Source organism: Tenrec ecaudatus, chromosome 1, assembly GCF_050624435.1.
Source record: "Tenrec ecaudatus isolate mTenEca1 chromosome 1, mTenEca1.hap1, whole genome shotgun sequence".
Classification (NCBI taxonomy): domain Eukaryota; kingdom Metazoa; phylum Chordata; class Mammalia; order Afrosoricida; family Tenrecidae; genus Tenrec; species Tenrec ecaudatus.
In genome coordinates this window covers 52,369,514-52,382,748 of record NC_134530.1, presented here as the reverse complement: position 1 = coordinate 52,382,748, position 13,235 = coordinate 52,369,514, and the positions used below count along the sequence as shown (strand labels likewise).

Genomic DNA, 13,235 nt, shown 5'->3' with positions numbered 1-13,235 from the left:
GTGTGAAAAGTGCCAATCCTTTCACTCTCCAGTTACAGCCCCGCGGGTGCCCACATATCCACCAGAGGGCACCCATGCACAAGCTGCTAACCGCTATCAGGCTGGTGAGACAGATGAGTCAGTCCCCAGAAATGCAGTCCAGGTGGCTTTGGGCTATGGGAAAGGGAGGGCGGGAAGGGGGAGTGGACTTAGCCCTCGGCGAACAGCTAAGAGTCCCGGAGACTCCTGACTTGGGATGACCCCCACGTTCACCGTGGGGAATGTTTTCTGCTGTCGTCTCCCCTCCATCCCCACCCCGTGCCTTTGGGGATCCTCTGCAGTGTACTGAATCCAGATGGGGCAGGTGTGCCCTCTGCCACCTATGGCTGAGGAAGCTGGAGCTTCAGAGAAGGGAGACAACAGCTAGGCAGTAACAGACTGAGTTTGCTGACATGGTCTCTGCCCATCATATCCTCCAGGTCCCTAGCCTCCAGTCCCCATGTCTCTCAAGAAGTCCAGCCTCAGTAGGAGAATCTCTGCCAGCCTCAGTTTCCCCAGTGCTCGCCACTGTGCCAAGAGCCACTCCAGGGCCGGTGTATGTCACCTCCGGAGAAAGAAACCAGGCTGGCAGGGCAGTAGTAGAAATCAACAGGGCTAGCGCTCGCACACCCATGAGGAAACAAGGCTAGAGGTGTCGAAGAAGTATGATAGTATCACCCTGCATGGCTTAAACCCAGCCCCAGATTCCCTCAGGGAGAGCCCTGGGCTCGGAGGACAGCTGCAGAAAGGCAGAGAAAGCGAGCAGGTGTGACCAAGGGCCTTGGACGGTGTTTGCGTTCCAGACCTGACATCCAGAAGCTGACCGACAAACTGAAGCGTCTGGGAGCGGAACACGTCGTCACAGAGGAGGAACTCCGAAAGCCTGACATGAAGAACATCTTTAAGGTACCTGGGACGAGAGAGCTTGCCCCTCCGTCCCACGCTGACGTCCCTGGAGAAAGGTGACTTGGTGTAGAACAGCTGGGGACTGGACCTGTGTTGTTCCCCTCCAGGGGGCTCCCTGGCTGTCAGAGGAGAAAGCCTGTCGTCCTGAGCCAAGGGGTAGCCTGAGGGGCCCAGTGGGTGATGCAAGTGGGGGAGGCAAGAGCCCCAGCGAACACTCAGGAAGTCCTGTGTGAGTTGCAATTCTGAACCACATCAGCCCAGAGATTTGGGCTGAGGCACCTAGAGGGAGGGACGAGACCAGAAGTAAGGTTCCCTGAGCACCCACCTCACACATCATCCACAAGCTCCATAAGGTGGCAGCACCTATTGTGTATACAGAAGGATCCAGACTCTGAGGGAAAGAACCTGACCAAGACCACGTGGGTGGTAAATGCTGGAATCCGGTCCAGGCCCAGGCTCCAACCCCGAATCTGGCTACCATCCCAGAACATCCATCACCCAGCACAGGCTTAGTAAGGGAACAGACTCAGAGGTCCCCTGTCTGAGGGCCTTCTCGCCAAACCTGCTAGGGAGCGTATCCACCCACACTCCCGCGAGAGCACCCCAACCAGCGTCCTGAAGCAGCAGAGCACCTGAGAGAGGAGCTCTGGGGAGCTTGATGCCCTTGATCTAGTAGAATGGGTTTGCAGCAAGACCTGAGGTGGGCAAGGGGATTACATTGGGAAAGAGACCTGTCCTGGGCAGATAAAAGAGAATTACCCCTCCCACTCACCCTTGGCCCCAGCACTTGGGTCAGAGAAGTGCGCTGGTGGGAACAGGCTACAGGCCCGGCCTAGAGAGAGGTCTCTTCTCACTGGGGGTTCCGTATTTTGCAGGCCATACCCCAGCCTCGGCTTGCTCTCAACTGTGTCGGCGGGAAAAGCTCCACTGAGCTGCTGCGTCAGTTAGCGTAAGTTCCTCCACCCCACAAGTCCCAGGCCGTTAGCCAGGAGGACCGTCCAGGGACCTCGTCCCAGTGCGAGTCAAGGCCAGGTCAGCATGACATTGCGTTAGGAACTAGACCAAAGTCAGCCCTCCTGGTTCTCTGAGCACCTCCTTTCACCTGCCCTCTTGTATGTGGCCCAGAGGTCTGCTGGGCCTTCTGTGGTCATGGGCACTCAGGAAACAGCCTACTGAGCTATCAGTGAGGAGCCCTGGTGCTCTAGTGGCTATGCATTGGACTGCTCACTGCAAGGTCAACAGTTCGGAACCACCAGTCGTTCCTTGGGAGAAAGACAAGGCTTTCTACTCCTGTAAAGAGTTCCAATCTCGGAAACGCACAGGGTAGGTCTGCCCTGTCCTGTGAGGTCAGTAATGAGTCGGCATCACCTTGATGGTAGTAAGGGACAAGTGGTCTGTGGCAGGGGGGTGGCCACAAAGAGTCGTAGCTTGGGGCATCTTAAAGCCACTTCGTTTTAGCTTTAAAATATATTTTATTCGCTTTTAAAATATTAGATTCTCATGTTAGAGGGAATATGGTATTTATTACAAAACCATTTGGAAGCAAAAGCACAAACAAAGCGCTAAGGTGGGGAAGTTGCCTGTCGCCCCGCCGCCCAGGAGGCTAGGCACTATTGGCCGTGGCAGCAGGGCCTTCCCAGCCCCCTGCCCCTTTCCAGTTCCCTCCAGCTGCCCTAGGGAGTTCCTGTGAAGGTGGGGGCTGAGACCAACTCCCTCCAGGGTGTATGTGCCTCTGTGCACGTCTCTCTCCCAGCTGCTGGTGGCTCCGAGTGGCCTGTAGACACATTCCTGTCTCTGCCTCCGTCCTCCCATGGCCGGTGGACTGTGCAGATCCCAGAGGGAGCGCTGCCTGTGCCCAGGGCCCTCCAGCTCTAGAGCACACTCCTGCCACCCTCGCTGGGCAGCCTTCACGTAGGGACTACAGGTTCAAGTCCCAGCTCCGCTGTACTAGCTGAGAAGCCATGAAAACCCTGTGAGGAGCAACACACGAAAACCGGTCCAAGTCTTGGTCTGTCTCTTCAGCTGTGAAATGGGAGTGCTGGAATGCCTCTCTGCCTCAGGATGTCCTCGCTGGACAAGGGAGGGACAGAGGGACCTCTCTCCTCATCAGGGCCATGAGGGTCATGCTGGCACTGCCCTGAAGTGCCGTGAGGGTTCACAGACACACTGCATGCTTGGGCAGCTGTGAACTACCCCTGCCAGCACGTTGATTCCGACTCACAGTGACCCTACAGGGCTCAGGAGAACTGCCCCTCTGAGGTTCCGAGACCGTAACTTCTTTCATCCAAGGAGCCACTGGTGGGTTTGAACCAGTGACCTGGTAGCAGCTCAATGCAGAACCCACTACACTACCAGGGCTCCTTAAAGGCTAGCAGAGGTTGGAGATCCGAGTCCATGCAGATGTACCTCAGTAGAAAGGCTGGCGATCTACTTGCATGAAACCAGCCACTAACAACCTGGTAGCGCACAGCTCTCTGCTACCAAGGATGGGGTGGCCTTGAGGCAGGGTCAGCTGGACAGCAGCTGGTGGTGGTGACCTTGCTGAAGAGACCAAGGGCAGCAGGAAACCCGAGGGGAGAGGGGTTGCTTCCCCAGGAGCTACTTTCTAAAGGAGCTGGCATCACAATTACCTGCCAGCCTTAGGGACAGAGAGATAGCCTTACCTTACTTAGCTAGATGGCTCACCAGGAGCCCTAGTGGTACAGTGTTTAGTGTTGGGCTGCTAACCCTGTGAGGTCAGGAGTTTGAAACCACCAGCTGCTTCTCACGAGAAAGATGAGGCTCTCTACTGTGAAGAGTAACAGTCTTGGAAATTCACTGGGGCAGTTCTGCTCTGTCTCTTTGGGCTACCGTGAGACAGAACCAGCCTGATGGCAGTAAGTTTGGGTTTCTGTTTTGTTTGGGCCTGGTGCACACGGCAGATGCTTCCCTTTCTGCAAAGCCTCTCTGTGTTGTTCCAGACAAAATCTTGCAAGAGCCAGCCAGAGGGGCGGGTTGCCTAGTTCAGTATGCAGAGTCCTGCCTTAGGCGCTTATCAAAGCTGGGTGGACTGCGGAGGTGGGGCTGTGAGCGGCAGATACCAGGAACTGACAAGGCAGCTCTGTCAATGAAAGGTCTCCAGCACATTCTCCTTTATCTCTATAGTGTACTCAGTACTGCCCGTACTTAGAATAAGCAGGGACAGAGGAAGACACACACCCCGGGCATGTCTCATACATTGTCCGACGTCACAGACCTCTAAGTGGGAGTAGGGCCAGGACTGAGCACAGGTCTTATATTTTCTCAGCACAACCCCTTCATGTCCAGGCTTTCATCAAAGCCTGGCTGGGTTAGTTAGACCAATGGGCCCCACACCAACTCATCTGGGCGGGGGGCAGAGGGGATTCTTATTTTTTGTGTTGGTTTTTGTCTGTAATAAATATAGGTTCTTGCGTTCTGATTTATTAGGTCTGGGGTCTGTTGTGTTTTGTTTTAACCTTCTTTGGGTTTCTGAGAGCAAGGTTTAGCAAACCCAGGTTTTCCCATAAGCACTGTGGTGGGTTCCAGAAGGGTTCTGGGTCAGCCTTCACCCACTCTTTGTTTTCTCTGAACCCTTCAGGCCTGGAGGAACTATGGTGACCTACGGGGGGATGGCCAAGCAGCCCGTCACAGCCTCTGTGGTAAGCTGATGGGGACCGCACCTCAGCCTGGCCTCCCCACTGACACCCCAGCTGTCCCACCTCAGGCACTGTTCTTGTCCCGGAGGCTAGTTGGGCTCTGTGTCCTCACCATTATCTGCGTGCCCTTCCTTGTCCACAGAGCCTGCTCATTTTTAAGGATCTCAGACTCCGGGGCTTTTGGCTGTCCCAGTGGAAGAAGGCCCACAGTGCAGGTGAGTGGATATTGGCTCCGGTGCCACAGCTCAGGGGTGAGTGAGGTGCCTAAGGAAGGCTGCAGAAGTTTCCAGCCCCCGCTGAGCCCCAGTCCCAAAGGGTGGCTGAGGAAAGGACGTCCAGCTGGTTCAGCAAGCAGCTCTCCCTTAAGTGGGTTAGTGCCACTTAGTGGGTTACTCCCACCTGGGATGCTGCTGGGTAAGACAGGAAGGAGCCCACCTGCCTGAGTGCAAATCCTGCACCCACCTTCCCTGTTCAGAGGCTCTGCCCAGCCCAGCTGTGGCACCTTGGGCAAGTTACAGAACGTCTGTCTCAGTTGAAGTGTCTTAAGAATTTCGACTATAATTAATTCCGTTGGACAGAGCAGGAAACCGTCCCAGTGGTTAGTAGCTAGCCCAGGGCTTGGGGCCGCCAGGATGTGAACAGCCAGTCCCTCTGGCTCTGGAATGTGAGCCGGTGCGCAGTCCTCCCTCCACACACTGAAGAACCGCAGGAAGCTGTCCAAGAGAAAGAGTGGTCACCCGGATGGAGTGCTTCAGGCAGAAGAAACTGGCATGTCTCGCCAGGGCTCTGAAAGTGGGGGTGTTGGGCTGAGCAGGGACCCCGATGCCAGTCAGGGTCGCAGCAAGCTCCTGGAGGCTTTGATAAGGAGTTCACACTCCCTCTTAAAGCAATTGGGGAGTTGCTGGAGGAGGTTTTCAGCAGGAGGTGATAGATAAGATTAGGTTTGAATGTTGAGTCGTGTGTGTGTATGTGTGTGTGTGCGTGCGTGCGTCCGTCCGTCCGCAGCCCTTCTCCCAGGACTGCCCGCTTCATCTTCCTGCACCACCCTGGTCCTCAGGAGGAGGCAGACCGGGGAGGAAAGGGTGGCTTCTGGGAGACACCGGGCCTTTCCTAGACAGAGTTCATTAGCTCCGCATCAGCCCGTGTGCACACTTACCCCCTGCTTGTGCTGCCCCTCCAGTGGTTCAGGGCTCCCAGCTACACCCCAAATTCTAGGTTTAAGCCATCTCCGCCACTACTCTCAAGGGTACTCTCCGCCTCTGCATGGCTCCTGGGGCTGTTCCCTGTGTCTCCCTGCCCCCACCCAGGTGGCCTCCACACCCCCCTGTACCTGGGACGACCAGGACTTTACTGGAGCCCCCATCTCTGGGCCCCCTCTGACCTCCCCCTCCCTCCCTCCCTCCACAGAGCAGTTCAAGGAGCTGATCCTCACCCTGTGTGACTTCATCCACCGAGGCCAGCTTGCCGCCCCGGCCTACTCCGAGGTCCCCCTGCAGGACTACCAACAGGCCTTGGAAGCTTCCATGAGACCCTTCGTGTCCTCAAAACAGATCCTCACCATGTGACACCCACAGCGGGAGGGGAGGGCTCACATCCCTTCTCCAGGCTATTTCTTTCCAGACTGCTGCTGCCCAGTGAGAGGACTGGAGACCAGGGGGCTTCTCGAAAGCCGGCTTGCCCCCATGGGCCCAATAAAGCATGAACTTCCTAAGACGGCAGCCGTGCCCAGCCAGGAGGGTCACTGGGCCCTGCCCTCTCAGCCCTAGGAATTCCTATCTCACCTCTGCTGCTGCTGTTCCCCCAGAATCCCGACCACCTGAAAGCAAGGGCAGTGCTGGGGCACAAGCCAGGAAGAGGAAGCTCTCTGCCCACAGAGAAGAGTCTTGTGGAAAGGAGGGCTGGACTCCTCCCAGGTGGTATGCAGGAGAGGCGGCACCAGGCTGCCAGCGTGAGGGCACTGAGGAAGCAGGGCCGCTCTTCTGCCAGAGCAACCTTATCCTAGGGGATCTCAGCCAGAGGGAGCCTTACCCTCAGGGGTGTCTTTTCATGTCTGGAGCGTTTTTCTGTTGTAGCAGACAGAATGCAGGCATGTACACAACAGCCCCTGCAACAGAGTCTGCAGGCTACAGGATCCTAGTATTGCTGTTGAGAAACTGGCCCCTAAACATGTTTCAAGCCCAGGGCTGCACAGAAACTCCCAGACACATTTCACGTGTGCTAAGAACGGTACCCAGTAGTGATGCTAATGAGAAATGCTCGCGGTAGTTGTTCACGAGGAGGAAGTGTTACACAGTGGCAGGTCTGTCCGTAAACACCCAAAGGCGCATGCTGCTCTGCTGTAAGCCTTAACCCAAAGGCGTTCCGCTCAGGCTCTGAGTCAGCAGCCCCAGCTCCCTGATGGAAGTGGCCACAGGCAGCCACAGCTTACTTGCTCTGGGGGTTGGGAAGCCCTTCCCGCTGCTCCGTGCTCTCGCTCCTGGTTCTGCTGCTGCTCCTCTGATGGCGTAGCTGTCACCTGGATCAAGGAGGCTCACTGAGCAGGGATCTCAGGTCCAGAGGACGTGGTTCACTCCTGGCTCTTGCTGGTAATGAGATGCCTCCTGCTGCTTCTCTGAGGGCTCATGTTATACACAGCAGGGTAGTACACCAGAGAATGCTGTCACAATTTCTCACATAGCTTCCCTTACCATCTTAGTAGACCCATGTTAGAGGAAGAACCCCATTAAACAGTTTACTGCCCCTGCAGCTTGCTGATTGATCTCTGTCCTCAAAGCAGTGAACAGACTTTGGGGTCCTCCCTTGTCACCTGGCCTTCTGCGCACATAACTCCGGAGCCTCCTCGGATGGGCCATGGAGCTGGTGCTGGGATGCCACTGAGAACCCTGCCGGGCCTGGTGAGGGGACAGACCATTACAGTGTGCCCTTGAGTCCACGGCAGAGCAGCTCTGCCTCAGGGGTCAAGGAAGGCTGCCCGGAGGAAGTGACCATAGCCAATCTTGAAAGCAGAAGAGGAGTGTGAAGGCCTGAGAGCCTTCCAAGACCCTCGAGCAGGCCTTGTGATATGAGGAGAGGGTGAAGCCAGGTGCGGTGCTGGGAAGGGGGGCGAAGTCAGAGAGCTGAGCCTTCGATACGGACTCAGCCTGAAGCACTGGAGGATTTTTAACAGCAGGATGGCCTTGAAACACTGGCTTCGAAGGCCGAGGATACACGTGGTCCACTATGCAGCGTAAGAGGGGTGCCTCTAATCTTGCTTTTGGAAGGAATGTGTTCGTTCCAAGTCCTCGAGAGAAGGGTTCACTTCAGCCAGATGTGCCCCACCTCCTTCTGCCCCTGGCCTCGGGCAGCACCCCCTCTTCTGTCCAGTTAGTGAGACAGAAGATCAAGGTCACAGAATCTGAGGGGAGGAAGCTGCCCACAGGTCACAGGGTGATAGCAAACCCAAGGGCAGAAAGGAGGGGCGTGCGGAGCCTGTGGCCATGATAAGAGCACAGACCCCTCAGCATAGACAAGGCAAGTGACTATGAACAACGTGGTCCAAAAGCTCTCAGAGGGGCTTCTGGGAACCGTGGAGGGCATTCTTTATTGTGCCCATAGCGGTCTAGAGGAGCCCTGGAGCAGCACACAGTTAAGATGCTCAGCTATTAACCAAAAGGTAAGTGTTAATCCAACCAGAAGCACCTCAGAACAAAGGTCTGGCCATCTCCTGAAAATGCAGCCCCTGAAGACCCCAAAGGACACACTTTGACTCCGTCCCGAGGGGGCACCGCGAGTCTGCATCCACTGAGGGCAAGAGTCTGGGGATGACTGAGTCTGTCTTTGAAAGATGGTCACCTTAAGCAGCGAAGGGAGAGGAGCATCCCCAACCAAGGGACCATCCAGCTGAAGCAACGAGAAGTCAGACATATGTGTTAGAAATGTCTAACTTGTCCCAAGTCAGAGTTCCTTCAGAAGTGAGACTCACGTTTTGGTGGGCGGATGCAGGCTGGAATGCACACACATCTTCAGCCTCTGGCAGCTGACAAGCTCTGCCCTGGGCCAGGGGCACAGAGGTGGTGGTGGTGGTAGGTGCCATCGAGTCAGTTCAACCCAGAGACACCCCCTACACAGAACGAAACATGGCCTGGGCCTGAGCCATCCTCAATTGCAGGCGCTGTGCTAATTTGTTGAGGGCCTTCCTCTTTTCCGCTGCTCCTTACCAAGCATCATGTCTGTCTCAGACTCGTCTTACCTGCAAACACATCCAAAATAGGTAAGACACTGGTGGTACTTCTTCCAAGACAGATCCATTTGTCCTTAACAATCCATGGTACGTTCATTATTCTCTAGCACCACAATTCAAATGCATCGATTAGTTTTTGGTCTTTCTTATTAATACTTGTGCATATCAAACAGTTGAAAACACCATGGCTTGGGGTTAGGCATACCTTAATCCTCAAAGTAACTTCCTTGCTTTTTGATATCCGAAAGAAGTCTTGTGTAGCAGATTTGCCTTATGCAACACATCTTCTGATCTCTTTTTTTTTAATCATTTTATTGGGGGCTCGTACAATTCTTATCACTATCCATCCATTGTGTCAAGCGCATATGTACATTTGTTGCCATCATCATTCTCAAAACATTTGCCTTCCACTTGAGCCCTTAACATCAGCTGCGCGTTTCCCACTCCCCCCTACCTCATGAACCCTTCATCATTCATAAATTGTTATTTTGTGTTCTGCTCTCTTGACTGCTACTTCTCTGAGGGTCGATTACGGATCCAAGTAAGACAATAACCTCAACAACTTCAGCCTTTGTCCCATTGATCATGTTACCTATTGGTCCAGTGAACCATTGAATACGTAAGGTGATTGCAGATTTTGATAAGTGCTGTGGAAGAATAAAGGGGGGAGGGCACATCATAATAACATGGAGTATTTGAGATAGGGTGGGGGGAGCCTGACAGCTGAATAAGGAGCCAGCCACAGTCCAGGCAGAGGGAGCCACATACATAAAAGCCTTGATGTATGAATAACATGAGGTCTAAACTAGGTTGGTTAGTGGGGACGATGTAAGTAGGTTCTTACACTTTTCAAGGGAAAATCAGGAAAAACAAATGGTGGCTGAAGGAAGGCCTCAGCTCTGGCACCTTGCTGGATAGTGGTGTCATTCCCTGAGGTAGGGAACTCGGGAGGAGAGGCAAGTTTGAGAGAGAGACGTTCCCCACACACCACAGACACACTGCTCTCCCCATCCACCAGGCTCTTTCCCATCTGTATAATGGGTTATTCAGACTATATGATAATCAAGGTGAATAAACAAACAATGCTACCGAGCCAGTCCCCACTCATAGCAACCCTACAGAATGGGGTAGAAATGCCAATGTGGGTTCCCAAGGCTCTGTGTGGGAGGAAAAATCCCCATCTTTCTCCCTGAGTTGCTGGTGGTTTCGAACTGGTGACATTGCCTATCGCAGCCCAACCACTACACCACCAGTGTTCCTCGGGTTAATATTCATTCTTAAGAATGTTAGGTTCGGTTGGACTTCCGGGAAGATGGCGACGGAGTGACACACACCAGAGGGACTCCGCAGAATCCAGCCCAGGAGAGTTGCTCAGAGTGAAATTCAACGCCACTGGATCGCAGGAGGTGCATCATAAAGATAAGTAGGCACAGATCCACGGGGTTTTGAGGGGCTGGGGGCTTTTGGCTTACCTCAGTGGAAGCCGGCTGGGGCTCGACCCTAGTCCAGTTGCCGGATCTGCCCAAGCCGGGACCATTTGGAACCTGTAGCAGGGCTTGGTCTCAGCACAGCCACAGTTTTTCCCTATCTGCCTCAGGGCAGGAACAGGACTCTTGCAGCTCCACCGGCAGGGATCGGGGTTCATCTACATTGTTGCTTCTGTTTGCGTCTCTGCTTTATATTCCCACACAGCCTTGGAGGGCTGCGCAGGGGCTTTTTCAAGGCACAGCCGCAGCCGCAGCCGCAGCCGCGCCGCGTGATCTGAGCAGGGAATAAACCCAAACCCCCACAGCTTCATAGGCAGGGATCAAGCTTCAGCTACACGGCGGTGCCTGTTAACATCTCTGCTCTCTGTCCCCCCTCTCTGCTCTCTGGGGGCGGCTCAGCAGTTTTCTTGCGACCCTTCTTGGGGCTCAGCTGCGAACTACCGCTGGGGCTTGGGGCAGGGAGTAAGCCCTTGTAGATCCACAGGCAGGGAGTGGGACTCAGCTACATAGTTTCTTTTGCTTCCCTCACTTCCCTGTACCCCTGCACAGTCTAGTCTCACTTTTTGATTTTTCTCACCCCCCTTGTTCCTGCCCTGCTCTCTCACACTCCATTGCGGACTTACGGGGCACTCCCATTGCCCTAGGGCATTTGCGCCTGGGTCACACCCAGCTAGGTGAGCTCCACCCTGTATAGATAGCCCAAGGCTAGGGTAAGGCCTGCTTGCTCTCCAGGGGATACTCCTCAGACTTCTCACCAGGGAGTTCCTGCCTGTGTACCTGGGGACATAAGGCAGCTCAGCCAACACTTATCAATATTCAAACCAATAGCGGGAACTTCAGCCCAGCCTCTGCAACCCTGGTGTAGGCAGTTGATCTGCCATCTGGGGCACTCCCCTAATAGGGAAGCCACAGGAAGATAAAGTGGTAGGTTAATCCCATAGCAAAATCAGCTGTAGGCAGATCGAAGAAGAATTCCTATAAGTCTTCCAGAGAGAGACTAGAAAATGGCACCTGGTCCCTCAAAAACAACTCAACGCAAACAGCCATCACCCCCAATGACCTCAACGAAAAAACAGGAGAAACAAAAGGCAAAGGAAGAAGATGTCCTGAACATAACAACATACATAGAAGAAGCAGACATTGAGATGCCATACAAAGAAGCTCTCAGAATGGTGCTTGGAGCGATGCAGAATATGAGGGAAACACTACAGAAAAAGGATGAAATGATAGAGGATATAAAAGACACATACCAAAGGAAAATACAGGAGCTTGAGGAGCAGGTAACGAAACACAATAGCAGAATCATGTTCCTTGAGAATCGATTGGAGGAATCAGAGAACCGCATCAGTGGCGTGGAGGACAGCCAAGCAGACTTTAATAAACGTGAACAAAAATCTAATAAGAGCATCAGAGAAGCTGAAGAAAACCTAAGAGCTATGTCTGATGCTATGAAGCGGAACAACATTAGAATTATTGGCCTACCGGAGGAAGACACAACAAAGAAGTCATCTGCAACAATAGCGAGAGAATTCTTGGAGGAAAACTTCCCCAGCCTAATGAATGAAAACCAAGCAACCATCCAGGAGGCTGAAAGAACACCAGCACGACGGGACCCCAAGAAGAAATCACCAAGGCACATAATAGTTAAACTTTCAAACTTTGAGGAAAAGGAGAAAATCATGAGAGCAGCTAGGGAAAAGCAAGCAATCACATATAAAGGTTCCCACATAAGGATATGCTCAGACCTATCAGCAGAAACTATGAAAAAAAGGAGAGAGTGGAGTAACATATTCCAAAAATTGAAAGAAAACAATGCAAATCCAAGAATACTCTACTCAGCCAAATTATCGATCAAGATCGATGGAGAAGTAAAAGTCTTCCCAGACAAGGAAAAACTCAAAAAATACGTTACAACAAACCCAGCATTACAAAAGATCCTCGCCGACTCAGTATGGGCAGAAGAACAACACTCACCAAGCACAAATAAGACACCAGCACATAGAACAACTTCACCCAGAGCACAACAAAGAGAAAACAGACCCCAAGATAGCAATGACTTAAGGATGGAAAGAAGTCAAGAATGATACACACACAAAACACACACTAATGAGAAAGGAAAGTAGGAAAACTCCCAACACAAAAAGTATAAAATGGCATCACAGAGTCCGCACATGGAGATAATAACCCTGAATATCAATGGCCTGAACTCAGGCATTAAAAGACTGAGACTTGCAGAATGGCTTAGAAAACACAACCCATCAATTTGCTGCCTACAGGAGACACACCTCAAGGCTACAGACAAAAATAGGCTGAGAATCAAAGGCTGGAGAAGGACCTACCAAGCAAACAGCAACACAAAAAAAGCAGGGGTTGCAATCCTTATCTCGGATAAAATTGACCTCAAAGTGCAAACCATAAAAAGAGATAAGGAGGGACACTATATAATGCTCAAGGGAATGATAGACAATGAACCACTAAGCATTGTAAACATATATTCCCCGAACGAGAGACCAGCTCAATACGTGAACCAAATACTCCAAAAGATTAAGAAAGAAATCACAGACTCGACAATTATAGTGGGTGACTTCAACGCACCACTCACTGAGAAAGATAGATCACAGGGAAAGAAACTCAACAAGGAGACTAGAGAGCTAAACTCCACAATTAGACAATTTGACCTAATAGATATTTACAGAGCTTTTCACCCAAATACAAAAAATTTCACATTCTTTTCAAGTCCTCATGGCACATATTCGAAGATAGACCACATGCTGGGGCATAAGGCAAATCTACATAAATTTAAGCACATTGAAATAATACAGACCTCTCTCTCTGACCACTGTGCCATAAGACTGGAAATCAACAAAAGGAAGACAAAGAAAATAAGAGCAAATAATTGGAGGATGAATAACTCTCTACTGCAAAAGGAGTGCATACTGGTGCAGATCC

The 13,235-nt window shown here is 52.5% G+C and overlaps 1 protein-coding gene across 1 annotated transcript in view; it reads left to right on the top strand.

Moving 5' to 3' along the window:
- Positions 1 to 12,842, top strand: part of MECR (mitochondrial trans-2-enoyl-CoA reductase) — a 38,497-nt gene extending 25,655 nt beyond the window's left edge. The window contains exons 6-10 of the mRNA XM_075553249.1: positions 822 to 924; positions 1,800 to 1,873; positions 4,523 to 4,583; positions 4,723 to 4,795; positions 5,988 to 12,842. Coding sequence (XP_075409364.1) covers positions 822 to 924; positions 1,800 to 1,873; positions 4,523 to 4,583; positions 4,723 to 4,795; positions 5,988 to 6,145 — 469 coding nt within the window. The 3' untranslated portion in view covers positions 6,146 to 12,842. The remainder of the gene's footprint in view (positions 1 to 821; positions 925 to 1,799; positions 1,874 to 4,522; positions 4,584 to 4,722; positions 4,796 to 5,987) is intronic.
- Positions 12,843 to 13,235: the final 393 nt, after the last annotated feature.